This window comes from Sander lucioperca, chromosome 9, assembly GCF_008315115.2.
Source record: "Sander lucioperca isolate FBNREF2018 chromosome 9, SLUC_FBN_1.2, whole genome shotgun sequence".
Lineage (NCBI taxonomy): Eukaryota > Metazoa > Chordata > Actinopteri > Perciformes > Percidae > Sander > Sander lucioperca.
Window position 1 is genome coordinate 29,216,506 of NC_050181.1, and position 27,332 is coordinate 29,243,837.

At 40.5% G+C, this 27,332-nt stretch overlaps 1 protein-coding gene across 1 annotated transcript; it reads left to right on the forward strand.

The window, feature by feature from the left end:
- On the forward strand, positions 1 to 25,867 carry chrnb1l (cholinergic receptor, nicotinic, beta 1 (muscle) like). Its single transcript, XM_031288566.2, has 11 exons — positions 1 to 437; positions 5,750 to 5,883; positions 7,650 to 7,694; positions 8,099 to 8,208; positions 8,855 to 8,963; positions 9,692 to 9,839; positions 10,511 to 10,696; positions 11,659 to 11,882; positions 12,910 to 13,088; positions 24,623 to 24,761; positions 25,487 to 25,867. Exons 1-11 carry the CDS (start codon positions 338 to 340, stop codon positions 25,625 to 25,627), a joined length of 1,515 nt encoding a protein of 504 aa, XP_031144426.1. The 5' UTR covers positions 1 to 337; the 3' UTR covers positions 25,628 to 25,867.
- Positions 25,868 to 27,332: the final 1,465 nt, after the last annotated feature.

Here is a 27,332-nt window from a genome sequence, read left to right on the forward strand (position 1 = left end):
AAACCACAGATTGGCGAACACCAACAGGTGCCTGCCCCACAGGCTTCCCAGTACGAACACATTCCGCCCTCTCGTCACTCCCAGCATGCGCACCCAATCAGGCCGTGGATTCACCCACGGAGCCATGGCCACACAGACACCAAGGGACAGGAGAGAGAGCTGAACAGTGTGTGCTGCTGAAGGTGCCAACCAGCTGCAATCCAACTGAAGGTGTACCTGTAGCTAAGAGCTAGAAAGGTGTGTCTTTTCGGGACGCTCCATCTAGATTCCAGGTGAAAGCGTCAAAGTGCCTAAAGGAAAGTGGGGCCTTTGATTGCACTTAAACGTGTACAATGTCATGACTGTCATGATTGGACAAATGAAGATAAGGATGATCATTCATGCGAGGATGAACGCATTTATCATCGTATGCAGCTGCCTTTGTCTCACTTACACTGGTAAGGACATTTTATGGAATGCTTGTTGCATTTGTGCTGCCAATTTTCACAGTTTTAGATATCATAAAGTTCCCAAGATAAATAAGATCAAACCAAATGTATTTTCCTTGATCAAAATGTGTATCTAAGACATGTAGCATTTGTTGGCACTAATATCAACTCAAATACTTTTTAACTCTAAACGAACCTTATGAATTAAGACGTATATGCTGAATTGTAAAGTGACAGGAAGAAATGGAGAGGAAACGGGAGAAGGGAAAAGTAAAATGTTTGAATGCCTTTGATTTTGACCCTATATTATAAACAACTAATGCCTTGTGCTTGTTGGCGACCTGTAGTTCAGTCCCATTCCTCTGTCTGTCCTAACACTACTACCTATTTCCTGTTGGGCTGCCCAGAAGAGAAACCTTTGCACATCCATTTACATGCATAAACTTAAAAATGTCATTTTTGCATTCAGGATGGCTACAGTTATCAGACCAGATCATAAACAAGCATCTCACATCCCACTGCACTCTGTCAAATCAGTTATTGGTATTTATTCCACCTTGTCAAGATTATCTTCAATATAAAATCATAGTTGGAATATATTTGCGAAGACTAGTTCCAGTGGTGAAATGTAACACATTTGTAAGTACATTTACTCAAGTACTGTACTTAAGTAAAAATTTGAGGTACGTGCACTTTACTTGAGTCTTTTCTTTTCATGCCACTTTCTACTTCTACTCCGCTACATTTCAGAGAGAAATATTCTACTTTTTACTACACTACATTCATCTGACAGCTTTAGTTACTAGTTACTTTACAAATTAAGATTTTTGCACACAAAACATGTAGTTTGTAAAATACAATGTTTTATTATGAATTAACCCAACAATATACAGGCCGGCAAGTCCAGCTGAAATCATTCAACCATTGAACACTTAGTTGATTGACAGAACTGTTTGGATCGTTTACAGTTTTCTAAAATGTGAGGGTTTTTCTGCATTGACTACTTTTACTCCAGTACCATTTCCAATGCAGGACTTTTACTTGTGTGGTGTTAGTACTTTTACCAAAGGAACGGATCTGAATACTTCTTCCACCACTGACTAGTTCTTATCTCAGCTGAAGGGCTTTGACTTGGACCTTCTGACCCCTCAATGCGAGTGGAAAGAAAAAAAAGCTGCCCTGCACTGGTTTGTGCCCTCCACAGGGGTTGTTGTTCCTGTCCCTGTGTGAGTCCTACAGCAAGGGTGATTTTATAACTGTATTTCCCTGAAGAGAACAACAAGAGAACAGCTAGAGAAGACAGACACAGAGGGGGAAATCCCAATGGAAAGAACACCTTAGTCTTAGTCTACTGTATGTCCTGTCAAAGATAATAGATTGGTTTATCTTGTTCCACTTGAAAAGCAAAAAAAACAACCCAAAAACTGTTCTGTTCTGTTCTAGAAGATATAATGAATCATATTAACACATCATTGTTAGTTAATCAGAGTTTATTTTTGTCCCTGATGGAGCTGGTATCCGAGACATCCCTTTGATCCCTTTCCCCTGCTGCATATCAATTACATTAGCTCAGTCACCTTTGCTACCCAGCGTCCAGCACCTGCCCGCCTGCTGGCTGCTTCCTTTGCATGTCCTGTCTGTCCTTCTCTGTCTTTTCCACATGTTGTTTGGTCACACATTTGGAATGTCTGTCGGTCCATCATCAGCAGGTAGTGCAACACATTTTTTTGGCATGTTAAATACTTTTAATGTCACACCTTTCCTTGGAGTGAATGACAGGTCATTTATAAAACCCAATTTCTGTTGCTGAGGTTCCTCTATACCAGGGGTCACCAACCTTTTTGAAACTGAGAGCTACTTCATGGGTACTGAGTCATACGAAGGGCTACCAGTTTGATACGCTCTTCTGAAATAACAAATTTGCTCAGTTTGCCTTTAGTTATATATGATTATTAATGATTAATGATACTCATCTATGTGAAAACACTGATTAATGATCAGTTAATCAGTTAATGATTTCTCACAATAATTATCAACAATGACTTAACAAGGTGGGAAACAGATAATATCAATGTTCAATTTTCATTTTTAGAACAGGCCTGAGGGCTACTCATGTGGTCCTTGGGGGCTACCTGGTGCCCACGGGCACTGTGTTGGTGACCCCTGCTCTATAGGATTGGGGCATCGAGAACCGGTTCCAACTTGGGATCGTTTCAAAAATTACGATTCCAATGGAATTGTTTCATTATTGGAATCGCTTGGAATCGTTTCAAAATCCAATCAGTTCCAAATTTAGCGCACGCAAGTTTTGGTTTCCGTAGCGGCCGCCGTACTTCCAGGCGCTTGTTGTGTTGCAGCCATGGAGCCCAGTAAAGCCACCTACACATGATAGGTGCCAAAACCGCTGGCCTTTTTTTTTTGATTTTCTTATGGGGAGAGCGGTGCCGTCCAACTATGCACTGCGCTACCCCCTGGCGTGGTGTGCTAATGACCTTTCGAAAGCGCAACCAATGAGATAACAGCTGTCGTTACCTAGCAACGGAAATAGCCACCCTTGATGACGAATTCCTGCTCTCTGCGCTTTGTTCTGCGCCCTACCTAGCGGAGCGCAGAGAGCAAATTCGCTTATGTGTAGGCGGCTTAAGCAGCACTCTAGTGCGGCTTCATTTTACGTTGTAAAAGCCGGGTAAAACTGTAAATCACCATTGAATCAATTTTATTTCTTTTTTTGTTTCAACTCCACCGCTCAAAGAATAGGGATCGAGAATCGATGAGAACCGTAATCAAAAGGAAGAATCGGAATTGGAATCAGAATTGTTAAAATCAAAACAATACCCAACCCTATACCTCTGCAAGGTGAACACCAATGGTTTCTCTCATCCACATATCTCCACTATTTGTTTCAGAGAGTAATAATATATGTGCTACTTGACGCTATTAGAATCTGAATCAGAGTCCACCCATACTAGGTATACATGAGCATACACAGTATATTTTTAGCATGAGTCATCCCAGTGGGAATTGAACCCCTAACCACTGTAGGCCTGGCTCACTGATCCACAGAGAACAAACATGCTGTGGTCTGCGTGTCAGTGGAATGTGCATGTGCTGTGGTTATGTTGTACTTATGTTGTATCTCATTTTAAAAACTTTGGTCTTTTTTTTCACTAAACTGTTGATTTACTTTCTGCTTTTTTTCTGCTTTCATTCTCTAACTTTTTGTGTGAGGCATTCTTCATCAATCAATCGAACTTTATTTGCATTGCAATAATAAGAAAATTCAAGGAGATACAGTAAGTAAAAAAAAATGAGACTCTTCTCTTGCACATGGTGAATAATTACAAATTACAACAGATCCATACAATAAAGACAAATAAAAAACAATAAAAAAATGTATGAAATAAAACAATAGCCTTAAAATATTTGAAGTATGGCTGGGTGATATGGCCAAAATCTTCTATCCTTACATAGGTCAACAACAATATATATCACGATAATACCTTTAGGGTATCGACCGAAATAAACCACGACCGAGTAGTATCGAAACTTCTCCAGTCAAACGATACCCGTATTCAAACGTTTTTGTACCCAGATATATTTCTATTTGTATGATTTTGCTGACAGCCCATCACTGCAAGCGTTCTTTGGTTTAATGCGATGTGTGATTGGCAGAGATGGCAAAAGTACTCACTTCCCGTACTCAAGTAGAAGTACAGATACTTGTGTTAAAAAATACTCTGGTAAAAGTAGAAGTACTGATTTAACTTCTTTACTCAAGTAAAAGTAACAAAGTACAGGCTTGGAAATTTACTTAAAGTATAAAAGTAAAAGTAGCCTTGCGAATGACAACCATTTTTTATGCAAAGCTACCAGGACCACACAAATGTTACTATAGTGCAAGCTGAGAAACTCCAGTGGACATGGAAAAAGGCTCTCTATATGCCATTGGCTACATTTTAAATTAATGTCTACCAATACGCCTAAAACATCACATTTATGATTATTGTGACAGAGACTGGGACTCCAGGTTAATAAGATTCTGACTGAGTAGCAAGATAGGAACTCAATTGTGATTCTGTGAGAATTCACAGATCCAGTTTCTCTTTTTTAATCTTCCCCTTAACATTTAAATAAATCTACGTATGTATGTGTGTGGCTTCTGGAAAGAAAATAAAGGATACAATATGAATTACTAAACAGACATTAATTAAGAAGTTCCCCATACTTTTAGAGTTAGTTTAACATTGTCGCCTTCAGCCGCAATAATAACGGTAACTCCACTGAAATTATTTGAAACTAAAGTAACGAGCCAATTTTGTAAAATGTAAGGAGTAGAAACTACCGATATTTGTGTTAAAAATGTAAGGAGTAAAAGTAAAAAGTTGGCACAAAAATAAATAGTAAAAATATCTGAAAAATCTACTTGAGTACAGTAACGAAGTATTTGTACTTCGTTACTTACCATCTCTGGTGATTGGCCCACTACCGTAGAAGCTAGTGGTGGAGTGGTGGTAGCATTTTACGCAGCTGAATGCTTTTATTCACGTGATGGGTATCCAATAAAGTACTCTATTGGTATTGGTATCTCTTTAAGGTTACTGGTATCGGTACTGGTATTGTACATGTTTAATCGATACCCAGCCCTTATCTTGATATAACATGTTTTCTTGTGATTCAGTAAGTCTATATAAAATAACCACTTATAACCACCGCCTATTTTTCTAGTCCTGTTTGAATTAAATACTTGACAATTGAAAAATATTTTCTTTAGAACTTTAGTGCAAAATAAATACAATGTGCAAGGATCATAACGTAAAGCGTCATCCAAATGACGTAGATAATGCTGTAACGCAGTTCGGTCACTGGCTTTATATAAAAAATATATAGACAATAGTCGTTTTTTTAAATGATTTTGATGATATATATCCTCATATCCCCCAGCCCTGAAGCATTATTTAAGACAAGCAGACTTTTGCAAAACCATTAAGTCCTTTAAAAATCCGTAAAACCAGGTAAAGTCAGTATGAAAAGTGACATGCAACCAGTGCAAATGGGCGTAGTGCACACGTGTCAAACACAAGGCCCACGGGCCAAATCCGGCCCCTCGCAAAATTTTGACTGGGCATGCATATCAGTTTAGGTTTACAATAAATTTAGTCCCGCCTAGATGTGCGGAAAACCAAAAAGACGGGAATTATTTCTTTATTGCTCTTTACTTTTCAGTCACCATTTTTTCAGGTGATGGTGGCTCTTGGTTCATCAGTTATCACCCCCCCCCCCCTCATCATTTTCTGTCTCTTTGCATCCATCCTTTCATCCAGGAGCCTCGGAAACAGAGCGGAGGCTCCATCAGAAGCTGTTTAAGAACTACAACATGAAAGTCAGACCGGCTCGTTACTGGGAGGAGAAGGTGATGGTTCGAGTGGGGATGACCCTCTCTCAGCTTGTCAGCTTGGTAAATATATTACATTACACACTCTCATACATGCAAATACATCCTTATGAATCTTTTATATATGAGGTTGAAACAAAACATATGTCCAGATTATTTTGTTCTTGTTTTTGTGCAAAAGGTTTGATTTGTTCATGCCGACCGAGTTAAACATGGACACTGATGGATGCAAATTTTATTCCTACTATCTATGAATATTGAAAATTAAGAGGGGGGTAGTACCAGAACAGTTCGCCACTTCTTCCTACCCCTTTTGAACATGAACAATCTTATTTGAGTTGCTTATTTGTTGCCTATATTTTGCTGAGGATCCAGTTTGTTTGTTTTTTTTATTTTAATGCTTATAAGTTTTACTTTCTTGTTGCATTTTTTTAACATGTTTGACATGGCATAACCACAACCCCAGGGAAAACTTGAAACTGTCGTTAGTCTAGGAGCTTCCAAGGTTTGGCTGCTCATGCATGTAAAACACATAAAAACACTCGGTTTGCCAGGCCGCAGGTGAAATCACAGGGCTTACCTGTCATCCTTGGCTCTGCGTTTCTTCGCTCCGTCAGCCGACCAGCTCTCTTCGTGGTCCGGCGCTGCTCAGCGTCGACACTCCGTTGATAGTTCATTTGTAGACATTTAAGATGCGGACAAAACATTAACACAACTTGATGGGGTGGGGGGGGAAACCAGTTGATTTGACCGTTCTCCGTCACGACACAGAAGCACATGTCCTTTCTCCTCGAACTGTCTCTCAAGTTTCCTTAACGTCTAGCCTGACAAGCCAGATCCACATCAAGATGTTGGGTCTGGGAACTCACCATTGGCAGGGCTCGATCTGAGGGGCGAGATAAGCGGTTGTCTTTCAAATTCCCTCTGCACGCAATAGGATAGCGCTGCAAACAACCAGAGCAACGCTAGTTGATAGATTAAACTTTTGCCGTATCCAGTCGTCAAAACTCTGAACACATCTTTATTTTTTAAGAATGACTTCAGTGCTTAACTCCAAGTCTTCCAGAGTCGCGGCCAAAGCCGATTGGAAAGACCGCTGTTAGGCCAGCAGCAACAGCCATCTTCTTTGTTTTCAAGTAGCAGGGAATTCACATGGAACCGTCGCAACTTTACCGTCATTATGTTAAGCCCGCCCACCGACTCTATACACGACGTGATTGGCCTGACTAGAGTTTGTTTTTTCCAGCTCGCAAGGCAACGGAGAGTTGCTAGACGACCCTGGCTGCAAATTACATTTGCACACTATCAGCTCCACAACTCTCTCTGTATTTCTCAGTATGACTGTGTTTAGAAGATTGTTGTCGTCTGGCGACTTTCCCTCGCAGAGGCTGGTGTGAAGATAATTACCTCTTCTGAAGAGTCCATTATGTTTTTTTTATCCTCCGTGTCCTCCTTAGCTATTAGCAACTGCGTGGAGGAGGGGTGGGGGTGGTGCGCGATCACGGAAGGCTTGTATCATGTGGATGCACCGTGTTGTTGTCATTACATGTACATAGAATTCCCCGTGGGGGGGAGGGGACAGAAACTACACACTAAAGCTTTAAATAAAAAAGTTGTTTTTTATAAAGTTATCCTGTGACAATGCAGTGCTATTGTTCAGCAGTCCAATCCCACATACACACATTGGCCAGATCACTGCTGGCTGGGTGCATACATTAGTTTCCATAGAGCAGGATTGAAAGTAACAGCACTGTCACACAAAACAAGATACGGTGGCTTCACTAACTCTTCATCTCTCCTCTGTTCTGTGTCTCTTTATCCTGCTACAGAACGAGAAGAACGAAGAAATGACAACCAACGTGTTCATGAATCTGGTATGAGTATGAAAACATTCATCTTCATCACTGAGTCCCACTCCGATGCTCCGACTCCTGCCTCCTCTCTCTCTCTCTCTCTCTCCGCTGCTCTGTTGCTCTGCCCTCAAATGCACTTGTCACTTTTTATAACCACAAATTATATCTTGCTTTGTTCTCTGACTCACTCTTTCATTTCTGTCCCTCGCCCTCGCTAATTAGAATTCAGGACGGCCTGAGTGTTTGTGACAGTGTGTGTTGAGTGCATGTCTAAATCAGTGGGCTTTAAATGACAAAGACAGGACAAACTACCATGTAGATGACAGAAACATCTCTTCGTGTCTCCTCCACTATGGCTGTTATTCACATTTTCTTTCTCCTTGCTCTTTCCTCCCTTGCTCCCGTCCTTGCTGCCTTCTTCCCAGGCGTGGACAGACTACAGGCTGGCATGGAATCCAGAAGAATATGACGACATTGAAGTTTTGAGGATTCCTCCCAACAAGGTGTGGCGTCCAGACATCTACCTCATAAACAAGTGAGTGTCGTCCCATCTGCAGTCACACAGTCATCCATATCATCCATCATCATACAGTAACCAACAGAGGATTTGCCCATAATGCAAACATACACTAGCGGCTCTAGAGATGGCTGACAGTCGGACGGTCCGGTCATGGTCAAGACTGAGATATTTAAACAACTATTGGATGAATTACCATGACATTTTGTACGGACACTTTACAGTCCCCACAGGATAAAGCCTACTGAATTCTACTGCCGCCATGACCATGACGTTTGTGGTTTTGAGATGAAATATGTCATTAGTTATTGGCTGACTGCCATGAAATGTGTTACATAAATTCAACTGACATGCACATCAGCCTTAGTTCTACTTTAGTGCTAATTAGCAAATGTTAGCATGCTAAAAAGCTAAATGATTGATGCTAAACATGGTAAGAAATATACCTGCAGAAGATCTAATTTTGTCATTTTACCTTATAATTGTCACTTTATCCTATTTTATCTTTTATGACTAGTGCTCTTATTACGGCGACTATTGTTTGTTTTTGTTTTTTTTATTGCTGAGCTGGCCCATTCTCCTGCCAAATACATTTTGTTTTACCGTTAACCCCATGTTAATCTTGAAATAAAAAATATTACATTTGTCTATTTCCTCCCTACAGTAATGACGGTCAGTTCGACGTAGCTCTGTACGTCAACGTCTTGGTTTACAGTGATGGGACAGTCAACTGGCTTCCCCCAGCCATCTACCGCAGCTCCTGCTCTATAGAGGTACTGGCTCTAGCTGTATGGCAAGCCAGGAAGGGACGGTGTATGGCTTGATTGTACTCATTTTAAATACATGCAATACCCTATGTTTTACTTTATCTCCCACTTTCATCAGTTGTGGAATGTAACTAACTACATTTACTCAAGTACTGTACTTAAGTAAAAATTTAAGGTACCTGTACTTTACTTGAGTCTCTTGTTTTCATGCCACTTTCTACTTCTACTCCGCTACATTTCAGAGAGAAATATTGGATTTTTTACTCCACTACATTCATCTGACATCTTTAGTTACTAGTTAATTTACAAATTAGGATTTTTGCACCCAAAACACGTGTGGTTATAAAGTATGATATTTTATTTTAAATTGAACTACCCAACAATATAACGGCCTACAAGTCCAGCTGAAATGATTAGACGATTAAACACTTGACAGAACAGTTTGGATCGTTTCCAGTTTCGAGAGGATTGTTCTGCATTGAGTATTTTTACTTTTAATACTTTAAGTACATTTTCCTGATGATACTTACATACTTTTACTTGAGTAACATTTTCAATGGAGGACTTTTTACTTGTAACAGAGTATTTTTTACTGTGTGGTATTAGTACTTTTGCTGAAGTAAAGGATCTGACTACTTCTTCCACCACTGACTTTCCTGGACCTTTATCCAGAATTCTGTATGTGTGAAACTTCCCTTTGGAGAATGATGCAGCCATTTTGTCCACTCCCACAGGTGTCGTACTTCCCATTTGACTGGCAGAACTGCAGCATGGTTTTCCGCTCGTACACCTATGACGCCTCTGAGGTGGAACTGCAGTATTTTCTGGATGACGTGGGCAACGAGATCCAGGAGATAGTTATAGATGAGAACGCTTTCACTGGTTGGTGCCTACAATGACCTTTTTTGAGCACCATATGATATTAACTGTATATATCTTAGCCCTGCAGTGTTTTTAATTATTTTCCACATGGGTTTTATTTCAACACTGGGGCACTAATAACCGGGGGGTCTGGGGGTCATCCCCCAGAGAATTTTGAGCGTCAAACACTTCATTTCTATGCAACAATTTATAATGGAAGTGTCTTTATTTATGTAAAGGGAATTATTATTCTGCTGTATTGTTCTAAGCTTTCTGCATATTTAAAACATCCCAAGTATTTCTGGATGTTTTTAAGGAATCATGTACTGTACATCTCGTCAGTCAACAACAAATCCATTAGAGAATGAGACCTTGTTAAAAGCCATGAGCTCTAAAGTTTAAATCTGCATAAAAGACATTTAAAATCACAAGAAATCACATCTTTAGTTTTCACCGTCCTGTTTTGTTCTTTAGCACAAGTAGACACAATTCTTGTTTTCTGTGCATGTTTTGAGCCCCCTGGGGAGTGGGTTGTCTTTCATATTTTTTGAGGGGGAAAAATTACCTCTTCTAAATATTGGGAGGGACATATCCCCTGCGTCCCCCCTGAAATCTATGCCTCCATTTTCCACCATTTTACTGCATGTCCCAAAGATCAGAGTAATAATGAGCATACGTCTCTTTCTCCACAGAAAACGGAGAATGGGCCATCTGTCACAAACCCTCCAGAAAGAACGTTAAGGAGGACCTTTACGAGGACATCACCTTCTACCTCATCATAGAGAGAAAGCCTCTTTTCTACATCATCAACATCATCGTGCCCTGCATCCTCACCAGCGTGTTGGCTATATTTGTCTTCTACCTACCTCCTGGAGCAGGTCAGCACATCTGACATGCTTTGACACTGACTGATCACTGACAAGAAGCATGTGTTTGATACAGACTCCTTCATGAGGCAGGGCAACCATTGTGCACGATCACGGAAGGCTTGTATCATGTGGACGCGCCGACAGTTTTATTGTCATTACTTAGAATTTCTCATGGGGGAGACAGAAAGACAACTGTCTTCTTTACCAACATCGGACCAGTATACACTTGCAAACATGCCTTTGTCCAACATTTTTAAAGATTTAGACATTTCATCAATTGCATTTTTTCAAAGCAAAAGGTCTTATTATCATGTCTTAGGTTCGTTTCCACTGGCAAGCGTCATTTCCACGCTTCCCATTCATTGTCTATTTAAGCAGCCGCGCAGTGCTGTTCAATGCAATTCTGGTAGCTTCGCAGCGACTTTCGTGTGGTGTCAAGATGTCCGCTTCTTATTTGCATAGCGTTGAATCCAGGCTACTTTATGCAAATGAGGAGCAGGCAGCTCGACTCGCCGCCTCTCATAAACTCTTTTAAACTGGCTGGTTGTTGATCTAAAATGAAGACAGATTCATCAACTGCATATCCTATTTCTTACATAAAATGTTTTCAGAAACACATTTCAGTGAACTATTTTTTGTAAAATGAGAGCGTTTTCGAGCCGCCGTGTTGGTCTGTTTTGAAATCGGGGCGAAGACAGCCTCGCGTGAAGCGTTCGTCCAATCAGGTGCAGCCATCGTGGTTGTAGGCCGGTGTAGCCTGTTTTCTTTGCCTGTCAGTGTTCAGTGAAGAGAAACTGATTACTGCTAGTGGCAAAACCCGTTAGCGTGCAATGCTGGGGCGATCCCTGCCTTCAAAAAATGCCACAGTGGACACGTAGATATGGAGTTTGCCCTTTTCAACATAAAACAGAAGCCAGCAGAGTAATATGCGTTGCTTCGCTGTTCTAATTCATTCTCCCTGTTGTCTGCAGGAGAGAAGATGACTCTCTCCATTTCCGTCCTCATCGCTCTGACTGTCTTCATGCTTCTGCTGGCTGACAAGGTCCCCGAGACCTCCCTTGGCATTCCAATTATTGTCAACTATGTCTTGTTCACCATGATCCTGGTCACGTTCTCTGTCATCCTAAGCGTAGTCGTCCTTAATCTGCACCACCGAACGCCCAGCACACACATCATGCCCAACTGGGTTCGAAAGGTGAGGTTAGGTTTAACAAATTTAGTGAACACTAGTGTTGTAGTCAAGACCACCTAAACCGAGACCAAGTCATCACCAAAACCAGAGTGTTTCGAGACCGAGACAAGACCAAGACTTTAAGGGTTTGAGACTGAGTCAGGACCAGGACCAAGACCAAGGCAGGGCCAGACCGAGTCAAGACTAAGACCAAGGCAGGGCCAGACTGAGTCAAGACCAAGACCAAGGCAGGGCCAGACTGAGTCAAGACCAAGACCAAGGCAGGGCCAGACTGAGTCAAGACCAAGACCAAGGCAGGGCCAGACTGAGTCAAGACCAAGACCAAGGCAGGGCCAGACCGAGTCAAGACTAAGACCAAGGCAGGGCCAGACTGAGTCAAGACTAAGACCAAGGCAGGGCAAGACCGAGTCAAGACCAAGACCAAGGCAGGGCCAGACCGAGTCAAGACCAAAGACCAAGGCAGGGCCAGACCGAGTCAAGACCAAGACCAAGGCAGGGCCAGACCGAGTCAAGACCAAGACCAAGGCAGGGCCAGGCGAGTCAAGACCAAGACCAAGGCAGAGCCAGACCGAGTCAAGACCAAGACCAGACCAGTGCCAGATAGCCAGAACTTATTCTGTCTCCGAGATTCACTTTGTTGGGAGTGCGTGTTAAGGGGGCGGGGAGAGGGGGTTAACAGTAACAAATTTTAAATTAGAAATGAGTCAAGTTATTGGTAGCATTTGAAGCAGGAAGTTTTAAATCCAATCACAGCAATAATGTTAACACATACATCAGACAATGCACAGGCAGTTTAGTGATATCCCTGCAGTTGTGGTCTTGACAGGTCTTGAAATAAAATCCTGAGAACGAGACCAGACTGAGTAAAAATGTGGTCGATTCCGAGACAAGACAGAGAACTTCAAAAAGACAGGTCTTAAGACCAAGACCGATCTCAAGTACTACAACACTGGTGAACACCCATGTAGGCTTTATCAAATACTGTTGACAACCCTGATTTCACTGATTTTTTTTTACCTCAAATTTACAGGTATTCATTCACTTCTTGCCCAAGTACATTGGCATGACAAGGCCAAACCCAGAGGAACCTCTGTTGAAGGAGGAGTCTAGTGATGACTTGCCCATCCAAAGCTTCAACGGCAGGCAGCCTGGAGGAGAGTACTTCTTTCGAAAGATCAACCCTGATCTCGTCTTACCTTGGAGAGGCAGGTAAGGACACATTTACTAACAAGGAATCTGCCAGACGCATGACTCAATCAGCTTAATGCTCTCTCTCTCTCTCTCTCTCTCTCTCGGTAAGGTGTTTTCCTATAACTAACCGCAAAAAAGTTATTATTAAAATAAATGTACAGAAAATAAAGCATGTGATGTCCAAAAAGGCACTTTTACTGTTTTTTACTGATTTTGGTTTATGAGAGTATTCCAGAACTTGCTGGAAACACTCAAAAATAAGTGTTGTATTTATCAAACATAACCCATTATGGTAACGCTTCGGATTTATAGCCTGTGACTTACAGTGAAATTCTTCCCAATTTTCAGTGAAATGATGGTACCACAATACAGTACGTACCAATACATGCATTTAGATACAAGGGAATAAGATGTGAAGTTAATAAGAATTAATACTCTAGGTATTTTTTTAACTAACAAGTATGTATTCTAATATTGTGGGGAATAGTATGACCTACTCCGCCACAATCTGACACAGATCTCTTAAAGATAACTCTACAATGGGGCTGTTTTAAAACAAAAACCACCTTATTTAAAGAGTATGTTGGTCTCTACTGTATACTGATTGCTATGAAATACATACAGCTGACTTTTTGTTCTTTCAAGAGTAACAGATTAGCATATTTGAAGTGCCCAAGTCACTTTTCCGTAGAAGTAATCACAGCAATCTGACTAAATGAGACTTCTGACACCAAGGTTGATACGGAGACAGAAATGTATTAAAAATGCATTTTGTTCAGCCTTCTTAAAAGCCATAAAAGTCAGATATTCGTCACATTTTTATCATTTTTTGTGTGCAGAGAAAAAAAATCAGTTTAATAAACTACAAAATACTGAAATGTAATGTCGGCAAATAGCTCTTGGGTTGCGTTATTGAGCGAGACTGCCAAAAAGGTTATACTGTCTATATTCTTCACACCTGTCAAGACTATTAAACTCCATACACCCGAAGTAATACCCATCAGAGTCATTCATCCAGATTCAGCCTCTTTCTCGGCTACAATGTGCTGATCTGGACATTACCCTAGCAGAAAGCCATTTCTATTAATGTTAATAAAATCCAGCACAGGCATGAATCTTCTTTTTAGAGTGTGCCAAAGTTTGAATGTGGGATCCGATGCCAGCCTAGCTATTATAGTAGAGTACACAGTGTGCTATAGACTTGGCAGAATTACAGCCATCACCACAGCAGCGCAGAGAATCTGTAAAGGCAGTAACAGTGTGTGCACTTCCTTCAGCCTCACATATTTAATACAGTCACATGAAAAGGTACTCTGACGGATAAAAAAAAAAGAGATTAATGACATGCACTCGTGTATCCTTGCCTATAGCTCCTCAGAGATCCTTCCTCGGTGCTCGCTTCTCGGTCCTCGGGGCAGCAATAAGAGCTTTGAGACGGCCTTCACTGAGGAGGGACAGAACAAATTTCGGTTCAACCGAGGAGTCGAGGACCTATCAAATAAGGGCTGTGAGATGCAGCCAGGGAGACAACAAAATTAAACATGACAGGGGTGACAAGAAAACAAGGACATATTACACAAAGACAGGCTGACAAGGAAAGACATGCAGGGCAGGACTACAGAGACACATGATGGACACACAAGCACAGAAACACAAAAAACTATCACACGGTCTAAAGTAATATGAAACTAAAAGTCTAAAGGCCACTAGCCATAAAGCAGGACCATGACATATCAATCTGTTATCTAATATGCTGCTTTAAACTGTACTGTCCCTCCAACCATGTTGGCTTCAGTCTGGCTAATCTGCCAGTAGGCTTGGGCCTTGCCACCCAGCCCTGGCATCATAAACAGCTCCACCGTCCTGTGAACCAGGCCATTTGCTGGGCATCTCTCATCCCGTTCCAAAGGCATCATATTCAGCCCCAGCTAAGCCCTACATCCGCGGCCACAGTCGCCAGCCACTAAGCCTCTGTTAAGGTTGGACATTAGGGGGTAATCCCACAGAAAGGAGGTGGAGCGACGGGGAAGAATAGATATGGGTGGATGATGTGGAAGGGAAGACCGGTGATGAGTGATCGGGGCAGAGGATTTTGTCTTTGTTTTTTAAAGTGGAGGAGAGGGTGGTCGGGCACCATCAGCCAGTCTGTGTCATGTACTGTAGTCTTTTCCTTCATTCATCTCTCTTTAGCTTGTTAGTCTGTCAGAGGGCTAGTTAGAAAGCTAGGTGCTGTCCTTTACAACACATTTACATAGGTGGAAAGTATAGCGAATTACAATAACTTGCGTTACTGTAATTGTGTAGGTTTTTAGAGTAAATTTTAAATGAGCTACTTTTAACTTCATTAGATTTTTATACCGTAATTTCACTTGTGCTTAAGTAAAAGTTCATCCAAGTAGTAGTACTTTTACTCAAGTAGAATGTTTGTACTCTTTCTACCGCTGCACATTTATGAGAGTCATCTGTATGTTTGATGTAGCTTGCTTGTGGATCTCCATTTGAGTTGGTATCACTGTGTCTAACAGTCTTTGTTTCTGCTATACATCACCCGTGTGTGTGTGTGTGTGTGTGTGTGTGTGTGTGTGTGTGTGTGTGTGCGTGTGCGCGCGCAGGGGGGTAAGTGACTGAAGTGTCACGGTGAAAGAGGCTCCATGTATCTGCAGTAATGAATACAAGCCGTGGAATGTGTATGGCATGCAGAGCACTGCATAGCTCAGCCCTGAGCTGTGGATATGCACGCACTGCGCACACACACACATACACACACACACACACACTACACACACCATTCCTGCAGGAGCTCTCGGCCGCTCATTTTTATTGTCCTGCAGTCCATCTGTTGTCACGCTGTCTCCCCCTGACTCTGATAACTTGTCCTGCTCCTTCACTGACGCCTTTCCCTCTCTGGTGCCAGAGGTTCTGAACATTATTCACATCATGCACACCCGTTATACACTACACTACATGCATGGACTGTATACATGTACTGAAGTGCCAATTTGACAGGTGCACTGTGGTATCGAGCCAGACTCCTTCACATAGAGCTCCCTCTATCTCTTATGTTTTACTGTTTTGTATTTCTAATAGCGTCCTGTGTATTTTAACACATGATACTGAATTATATAAAGTCATTGACTATGATTTAGAACAGGGCAATATGTTGTATTGTCTACTTTTAAAAAAAAAAGTTAGAAAGAAGAAAGTTATGTTAAAATTGAAGACCATAAACATACAAATCATTACACTGTATACAGTAGTTTAGTGTATATATATATACAAGATTATTCTATTGCTTGTGCTGCATGTTAGCTTATCTACTTTGTTTCTCATGTGTGCTGCATGTGCAATGTTGATGGATTAATCAGGCGGTAATGTAAATCTCTTAAGCCCTTTTTCGCATGGGACTAGTATTACCTGGGGATCTCTAGTAATGTGTAATAATTACATAGGTTGTTTGTGATCTTAATCCCATGCAAATCTGCCATGTCTGTACTTTGTCAAGTAAAGATTCCACTGCAAATGACCTACTATATTTAGCCAAACACAGGCGTTATGTTATAATATTGGTCCCGTCCGAATTGGCATCTCTGTGATTCGGGGTTGTATTGTCTGCGTTGCCAATTATAAACGAAAGTTTTGACAGACGCCTGGGGGCTATATAATTCAAGAGCTGCCACAAATCACGAGACAGCAGAAACCATAGCAACTGACGGAGTTATCGATGAGTCTACACTTACTGATCCTGCCATGATTCTGTCATTTTAAAATGAAGTTTCTGTATTAGGAAGATAAGATAATATAGACTTTATTATCACACACTGGGGAAATTCCCTTGTTAAAGCAGCTCAAAAGAAAAATTCAAACACACATATATATATATATATATATATATATATATATATATATATATATATATATATATATATATATATATATATATATATACACACAAATACACATTAAATAGACATAGGAAAAATATACAAAAAGTATTATGAGAAATAGAAAAATATAGAGTAAGAGTTATAATAATAATAGTAATATGTACACTATAAACACCCTTATTATAAACAGACAGGTAAAATATATACACAGATAAACAGATGAGTAAGGTGCATATGAATAGAAATGATATATTGCACAGTAGACACGGAGTACTAAATGAATAAATATGCATAGTGCAGAATATTGTCAAGTGATGGCTCATGTTCCAGAATCAGCTAGCAGTGCTACATTATGATGTATTAAAGAGTCTGACTGCTGCTGGAATAAAGATTCTGAAATAATCTATATATGCTCAGCATTACATATTGTATTACATAATTTTGCACTGATGCGAATATGTATGAAAAACACAATGTGTTGTCAATATCACCGACTGTAAGGACGATGAAGAAGTTCAACTGAGTTTCATTGTGATCAGTGCAGTTGAAGAAAAAAAAGCACTGTTCCATGAACTTATGAATCAGATTTTTAAATACACAAACATCAAAAGATAAAACATGAAACATCTATTATAACATGTAAAGAGCTGACACTGAGGGTATGCGAAAATACATCCCAAGTTTTTACAAGAGGTGAATGGTGAATAGGGCGATGGGAAGTGCAGGGCAGCAGGAGCAAATAGTTAACACCCTATTTAAGTGTTTGCTTCAACCTGTGGAACTGTGGTCAGACACGAGCGTCTGTGACCTGACCTGCTATACAAGAACAGTATAGATTGTAGGGTCAAGTAAGCATAAATAAGTTAAAGGGGAAGTTCAGATATTTTAAAGGTTGTGTTGCATGAGGTACTTATCCATAGTCAGCGTATCAGCTACAGTTAGTCTCGTATTGCCAGACCTTCCTCCACAGCGCTGCGGAGGAGGGTCTGGCTAGTCCACACAGCATTCCGTGATGGGAGAAAAACATCCTCTGGTTTATTGCCATTTCTTTAAACCAATCACAATCGTCTTGGGCGGCGCTAAGCACCGCACGGCGCCACGGTGCCTCTGCAAAATGGTCTCGGGAAGGAACTTGTTTTGGTGGAACGTGTGTACGTTCAAAAGTTGTGTTAGTCGTGCAACAGAAAACTCAGATTGAACAGATAGTCTAGCTAGCTGTCTGGATTTACCCTGCAGAGATCTGAGGAGCAGTTAGAATGCCAACACAAAGGAAGTGGAAGGTAACGGACATCTGGCCAAAATGAGAGACATCCAGCGGAATTTGTGGCGACACCTGAACAATCCCGGAAATGAAACATTGTCGATATAGACTAGCTAGAGTAGATGGCGGCCGGCCTGCCCACAGTTTGGAGATGCAGGTAGAAGTACCGACATGGAAGCTATAAGCAATTTGCTGCTGTCGACAGGGGCAGCAGCTAAATGTATTTTAGCCCAAAAAAAAGGCCCACCTAAAAACATCAATATCAGTTTAAGTGTACACTTTATTTAGAATATCTTCATTGCTTTACCTTGCCGTAAGAAAGCCCTTTCTGGCGGGGAACTGAAGCCGTTATATCCATCTACGCTCTCTCAAATCCACCAGACTCCATTGACAAAAACTGTAATTTTACCTTGCAGAACCCAGGAGTTACTGGTCTACCGCTGCCTCCATCGGTTAGTTAGTTAGTGTCATTGTGTGACTGGTGGATCTGAACTAACCCTTTAAAACACCGAAGTCACACAACAATAACATATTTTAAATATAGCGTACACTTAAACTAATATTGATGTTTTTAGATGGGCCTCTTTTTTTAGGTGGCTAAAATATGTTTAGCTGCTCCCTCCGTCCACAGCAGTAAGTTACTTAGCTTCTGTGTGGGTACTCCTGCCGTCTTCTCCAAACTGGGGGCGTGCCGACCGCCACCTACTGTAGCTAACACACTGACTATGGATAATTCCCTTACAACCCCACTTCAGATTTTCCAGAACAATCCTGTTTAAATAGTAAGTATGAATAATAAGGGTTTGAACTTGAAGTTGGCTTAATCGACGTATCGGCTACACATACAGTATATTCTGTGTCACTCTTAATTTCCACCTGATCATCTGGTTGGTTTAACAGAGACTGAGTAGAAAGCAACACGCATACCACTTTCTCTGTCTCCTATGTGTTGCAGGACATAATTCCCCTGAAGACCCATTTTAAAAAGAACTTCCTGCACACAATTTTCAAGTCTGCATTTGGTGTACATGGTCTGAAATGCAGAGATGAAAAGTGTGTGCAGGAAGCTTTTTTAATTTTTTTTATGGTTAACAAAGACTGACATAGGGTAAGAAATGTACAGTATCTTGCGTTAGTATTATTGTAAATATAATTATTGTAGTTCTGACATTATAGCTTGCCCCAATATTTGTTCCTATGATTGCAAGGATACAAAAGCCTAGAGATTGTTTTAAAGCCCCAAATATCCTTTTAAAAACATTTTGTGGTTGAGCAGTTACGCAGAAAAGCATGAAGGCACTACAACAGGGGTCTTCAACGTTTTTTTAAGCCAAGGACCCCTTCACTGAGAGCTGAGAGAGACTGATCAGGGGCCCCCTACTACAGATATTGTATAAAATGAAGTTGCATATTAAACTGGGCCTACAATAATGTGTGGATGGCCTAAAGCCTTCTTATATACCTTTTTAGTACATAGAATACTAAGCTTATAAAATATTAATTGTTGGCATAAATCATGTTTTAATGTGAAGCATACATATGGCACAGTGGATCCTTAGAATTAAAGGGATATTTCACCGTTGGAATGATGAATATATCTTTAAATTGGGTCACTTATGTAGTAGAAATGTGAAAGAAATTTAGAAATTGGTGCCTTCTAGGCCAAGAAAAGCCAGAAAATGTGTTTTTGGCTCATGTGGATGAAAGACACCAAATCCCAGAATGCACTTGCAAGCAGGATTGATGGAACAGGTGGCCGGCTAGCGTTAGTTTTCCGCCAAGGTCGAACCGTTGTCGAGGTCCCTTTCCCCGGCTAGTGCCATCGAGCGACACCGCAGGCTGAGGTGCTGGTCTCCGTAGCAGGCGAAGCTTGCGTAGTGCGTCGAGTATTCCGTCTGTAATAAAGTTTCCTTCATATTCTCTGATCTGTACCAATGTATCCCGGTGGTACACATGTCTGGTAGTTTGAATGCACATAATTGTTGTAAAAGTTTGCTGCTGAAAAGACTGTTTAGCGAAGCATCAAGATGGCTGACACTCGGTTCACTTCGGCAAGCTTCGTGTAAAGACAGTCCCACCCACTTTGGGCGGGTTGAAAACATGCGGAACTAGCTGGCTCTAGTCCACAGACTCTGGGCAAAAATGCCTCCGATGACGCAAAAATCTTTGTTTTGCGTCATCGGAAGATTTTTTTCCAGATCCACAATACAGAGATCTCTGGTCTCAGGGGGACATGAGGGAGGGAAGCACGTTCATTCGAAAATACTACCATGTTTCTACTGATACAAAGCTTAATGCTAAATCGGTGAAATATCCCTTTAACTATCTGTGGATGGCTACCTTATTATTATTATTATTACTACATGTCATTTAGCTGACGCTTTTATCCAAAGTGACTTACAATTGCTACATATGTTGGAGGTGGCACACCTCTGGAGCAACTATGGGTTAAGTGTGTTGCTCAGGAACACATTGGTTGATGTATCGCAGTGGGAATTGAACCCGGATCTCCCACACCAAAGGCATGTGTCATATCTACTGCGCCATCACCACCCACCTTAGTGACTACTTTACCTATAGGCTAGTAAGCCTATCAGCAATGTGTTTTTCCCCACAAATAGGCTGATTTATATTTGCTAATAATATCTTGGATTCATGTTGACATTTCAATTTTTGACAAAACATTATGCAAATTATTATACCATAATATATATATTATACCATATTATATTATACCATATTATACCATAATTTGGCGGCCCCCCTTCAGTAACTCTGAGGACCCCCTAGTCAATAAGGCTCTCTCTCTGCTCGTGTGTTTTGGTTTATGGAACAGCTGTGTGAAGGGAAGAATGAAGGGGTCAAAGGTCATGGCATCACATGAATGTTGACCCAGTGTTGTCAGCGTGCTGCTGCTGTCACTCAGTGTCCAATAGAGCGACAGGAAGGGGCCTGCAGCAGTTCTGCTTAGGGGCCGGGTACCCAATTCAATACTTTTTAGGCACCGACCGATTTACTTCTAGTGTCAAATTCCATGTCATTCAATACCCAATTTCAATACCTAAGGAGTAAAGCTCATCAGAGTCAGCGAAAACTGTTATTTATCGAGCCATAACAAACTGGAATAAGTTACCCCTGAAAATCCAGATGACTAAAGATAAATCATCTTTCAAAAAGTATATGCATAGGCATAGATTTCGATGCAGAGAATATGTCCTCACCCGATATTTAGAAGGCGTAGATTTGTCCTCCTCAAAAATATGAAAGACAACCCACTCCCCAAAAAGGGCTCAAAACATGTTTATATCCTTCTTACTTAGGCTGCTTCTTAGGGTTGTGTTTCTCCATAAGTTGAATGTGTCTCAACTTTATTACAACAGTATTGAAGGAAAAACAAAACAAAAAATTAATATTTAAATCCCCAAAATTGAATATTGAATACCTAACCAACAAATGAATATCCATGTAGTCGGATATTCAGATCTATCCCTACTTCTTACCAAAAAATATATGTTTTCCAACGATTTCAGACACAGGAAATGAAGTGTTTGACGCTCAAAAGGTTTTGGGGGAGGACCCTCAGACCCCCCAGTTATAATGTGTTGAAACTAAACCTAAGCCCTTGTGCAGAGGCATCTATCTGGCATACAGATGAAAGATTGAATACTGGAAAGTACCTGGAGTAGTCTTGTGTAAAACAATGTTTGTTCTGTGTGAACAGGTTTTAGATTGTGGGTTATTTATAATGTGATAGTTATTGAGTGTGACTGTTAGTTTGGTCTCTTGGTTACGGGAAGTGTGTGTGTGTGTGTGTGTGTGTGTGTGTGTGTGTGTGTGTGTGTGTGTGTCTGTGTCTTGCGGGTGTACACATGAATGTGTATGTATGTGGGTGTTGATGAGTTTATTGCATATTGAGGTGATTTTACATATATTCTTGTAATGGAATGTCTGCAATGTAATGGGTATGTATAGGCCTGTAACAATTATTACATAATTGTCAACTTTTTTACGTAATCGCGGTGTCTTTGTTTAACCGCAATTAATTGCTGACATTAGCTAAGGTTTGACTGTTGATGGTGATTGTTGATTTTGTTTAGATGTGACAAATTGTAATTATATAAGTGATTATTGGTCGGACTGTTGAACTAAAGCTATGCTAGTTGTTGGCACTTGACCCTATACACGTTCACAGCAACAAAAATGACAAGGGGGGATACAGTTAGAAAAAATGTTTTAGAGGCGTGGTTTACTTTATAGGCTGTGTACCTGTGTTACTAGTACATTATCTGGGACACATAACAGTGATATATAACTAAAATATGTACCCTGGAATTCATTCAAAACTTTAATTTGTTTAAAAAAAGTAATAAATAAATAAATATTTAAAAAAATTGTCAGAAAGAGACAATGATGTTGTTAATCGCAATAATTTCTGAGACAATTAATTGTACAGTAACATTTGGAATTGGTACAGCTCTAGGTATGTATTTTTTTTTTTGAACCTTTATTTATCCAGGTAAGTCGATTGAGAACAACTTCTCATTTGCAACGACTACCTGTCACATTCACACAGTTACACATCCATACCTGGAAGCTGCCCAGTACAACCACAGTCTGATCTGATGGCCACTGAGCAGCTCCACTGGAGCGGTTTTGGGTTAAGGGCCTTGCTCAAGGGCACCTCAGTGGTGCTAATGAGGGAGGGACACTTTCCCCACCCACCCACCCAATGTACTTAAAGTAATAAAAGTAAAAGTACTCAATGCAGAACAATCCTCACATTTTAGAAACTGGAAACGATCCAAACATGTCAATCAACTAAGTGTTTAATGGTTGAATGATTTCAGTTGTTGTTGTAGGCTGTTATATTGTTGAGTAGTTTCATTTATAATAAAACATTGTATTTTATAAAGTACATGTGTCTTGTGTGCAAAAATCTTAATTTGTAAAGTAACTAGTAACGTAAAGCTTACAGATGTATTTCTCTCTGAAATGTAGCGGAGTAGAAGTAGAAAGTGGCGTGAAAAGAAGACACTCAAGTAAAGTACAAGTACCTCAACATTTGTTCTTAAGTACAGTACTCAGGGGCGTCGGACTGGGGGTGGAAATGGGACTGAGTACCCAGGGCCCTCATGTGAGGAGGGCCTAAAAAAAATGCTAGAATGAATAGCTGTGGATACTGGGTGGGGCCCATACAGAATGCCTTTCTACAGGGCCCAACATTTTGTGCTACGCCCCTGACAGTACTTGAATAAATATACTTAGTTACATTCCACCACTGTGTGTGTCCTACACTGGACAGCCAATGTCAGCGCTGGTTTGTTTCTGCAGAGGTGAACAATGCTGTGCTAGTGAGTCCTGACAGTCGCAGCATAAATCTGAGCTCGTTCAGCTCATGTAAAGGCTGTTGCTGCATTTTTTAACTTCTTCTAGAGGACATGCATCCAAGTATTTGCATGACATCCTCAAATAAGAATGTGTTTCTTTTGGAAACAGCATCTTACTTTGTCTATTTGTTCACTGTAAATGAATGAATAGTAAAGATAATTGCAATTTTTAGTTAGTAAATTTCTTTCCATTTGTAATATTTACAACATGAACCTTTCTGTATTGTAATTGAGCATAGTACTTTATAATGTTGTAACATAGATGCAGATCTCTGTAAAGTTTTTTTTCAATTTCCGATCATTTATAAGATACATCAGCTGGTACCGTGCACCATCATTTATAATTTGCTCTTCCATGTATATCTTTTTCTATTTTTTTGTTTATTTTACTATGATGGCATAATGCACAGCAGAGGTGCAGTCTTATCTTTTCTTATCTTCATATAATGAACTTACTAGAAAGAATTCAATAAGATACAGTTGAATTTATCCTGAACGGAATTTCTTATGCACAAGATGCTATGAATGTGTGCTAAAATAGTAAAGTATATACTGTATATAAACGTACATAAACACAGATAATGGGATAGAATAAGGAATAAACAAATGGGGGGCAATAAAAGGAGACTTGGTGCAACGCATGAATCATAAGTTGGCAGTTACTAATTACAAATTAAAAGCATAGAAATATGAAGTATGAAGTTTAAAAGAAAAAGTGGTCAGTCCTTTGCCAAAGAGCAAAACTAAACTTGCAGTTTTCTTTCTATTTTTTTTTTTTTTTTTTCCAGGCATAGTTAGATTTTTTTGCAAACAGGTAGCAGGATATGACTATTAGATTACAAAGTGTTGTAAAGACCTACATTTCTTACAGTGTACGTAAAAGCGCCAGCACATAGCACAGTTGTGTAAACTATCTTGGAAACTTGGACAGAAATTAAAAAGACGAAATGTCAATGCCAATGTTTAAAATGCTCATTCTCTTCCCCCCCTCCCCCACTACTTTCCCACTTCTTTGTTAAGGTGTGAGAGCACAGTGCAGCTCCAGCGGCTCCCAAACACTGACAGCTACTGTCTGGTCCTCCCTCCCAACCTGAAGTCAGCCATCTCTGCAGTGACATACATGGCCGAGCAGCTGAAGAAGCAGGACACAGACGACACGGTGAGAAATGGGCACGACACGCCACACGCTGTCAGGCAGCTTGTTATTCAGTCTGCAGTCTGCCGCTCCTGAGCACGGAGGGTTCCAAACATGCCTCAACGATGTCCATGTGTCATTGCATACATACAGTACATCGCTGACTCAGTGCTCAACAGGGCAGCACAAGTCATCGTAGTCTCGCTTTGCCAGACCTTCCTCCACAGCGCTACAGAGAGAGCTCTGGTTTATTGGCATGTCTTTAAACCAATCACAATCGTCTTGGGCCGTTAGGGTTAACCGGACATACCTTACGTTCAAAAGTTGTTTTAAAGAGGCAAAAGAAAGGCAAAAGATTTTATTTTGTTAGTCAAAAGAAAAATGTCAGTAGAAAACTGCACTTTAAAATGTAACTGTCTTTGCTTTTTCAGTGGTGCCTTTAATGTTCTATTCAAATTCAATTTGCTCAATAAAAGAATGTTGGAAATTATTTCCTTTCATTTGTTTTAAATTGAACAAGCAATTTGTCGAATTTAAAATAAATGAAAGAGCAAGAAGAAAAAAAATCTATTGAAAAAGCAGTAGAAATGCGAAATTGAGTACTTTAATATCTGTTTATTTATTGCAAGCAATTATCGTAATATTCAGCCATGTTATCGCATATTTTCCTCATGTCGTGCAGCACTAGTGCTTACAGTAGGTGTATGTATGTGTGTGTGTGTGTGTGTGTGTGTGTTCGTTCCCTCTAGATGACAGGAGACTGGCAGTTCATCGCCCTCGTGGTGGACCGTCTCTTCCTGTGGTTGTTTGTCATCATCACCACCCTGGGCACCCTGGCCATGTTCTTGGACGCCAGTTTCAACTATACGCCCGAGAACCCCTTCCCATAGCAGACAGAACACACACACTCGGAGTTTGAAGAATTGCTTGGTCGTTAATTCTTCTAATTGGTGATTTCGGAGATCACCGGATCTGACTTTCCATAAATACCTTATTGCCTATTCCATATATCTGTTCTCTGAAATGTTTTATTTAAGGTTAGGTAGCTGATAGTCTCGCATCGCCAGACCTATCCCCACAGCGCTGTGGAGTAAGGTGTGGCTACACCATAGATGCATTCTGGGATAGGAAAAATATTAAAAAAAATCAGAAATTGCCATTTTTAGCGTGTAGTTTGCTAGCTCAAAGTTTGTTGTTGTTTCCCGAAGCAAACAAGTTTTGAGCTGCTGGAAGGTACGGAGGTTATTCAGTAAATGAACTGTCGTCGATCCAGACTAGGTAGCAGAAGAAAACCATGTACACGTACAGTGCCTGAATTGTACCAAAAAAAGTGCCAGTATAATTCAGAAGTTGCTTGACATGACCATCACATGTGTCTTGGATATATTTATATTTATACGTATATCTTGTAGGGGTGACCCCAGAATAGTCGACTATTCTACTATACTATAATGAGCCTGATTTCAGGCTATATGGGGGTGCTGGATGTTCGATTTTAAATAGAACTGCTTGGTTTCTCCCAATAAATCATGATATATATATATATATATATATATATATAGCCTGTGTTTGTGTAAATATAAGCCATAGACCAGGGGCGTCAAACATACGGCCCGTGGGCCAGAACCGGCCCGCCAAAAGGTCCAATCAGGCCCACTGGATGACTTTGCAAAGTGTGATAATTGAAAAGAAGTAATTCATTCCAATTTTCCTTTAATCTCAGAAAATATCCAGGTTCTTTTTCTGTAAATGTACGACTTTAATCTCAGAAATTCAGAGTTCATTTCTCGGAATATTACGCCTCTCCCCCGTTCGGTGTGTGTGTGTGTGTATATATATATATATATATATATATATATATATATATATATATATATATATATATATATATATATATATATATATACAGACCTGTCGCCAGACCTCAGTCTTAAGGGGGGCATATGAAATGCATGGGAGGGCACAATTATTATTAGCCTACAGTACGTATATTTATAATAATCGTATACGCTATTCGCGCAGCACGTAATCATGACGTTAAACATAACCAACAGCAATATGACCAGGTAGCCTATAGCCTACACCACATTACATACAAGCAATGTTATGAAAATCCATAAAACACTTGACTATACAACATATTAGATGTAACACCAGAAGCATCTCCCAAACATTGCATTTTAAAGCAGTCAACAGAGGGATATGCATTGCCATGAGACACACACACACACACACGCACATACACACGCACAGAGACTTTGAACCTACCGGTACTTTGAGTGGAGGCAGCGCTGTCCTCTGTCCCTCCTGTCAGTACAGCGGGAGGCGGCGTTTCTCCGAACAGAACCTCCTCATCAAAGTATCCTTCCACTCGGACTTAAACTTGTGAGTGAGGTCCTTTTCAAAAGCAAGCTGAATCAGCTGGGCCTTGCGTCTGTGCAGCATACTGCGCCGATGCTCTGAGAAGACGCTTTTGAGCGTGGAAAATGAGTTTTCACACATTGCTGTGGAAGCTCCTAAAGTTAGGGCAAGGGTGTAGGCTGTGAGAACAGTCGGCATAGCCTGGAGTGCACAGTTGAACGTGCTGAGGATGTT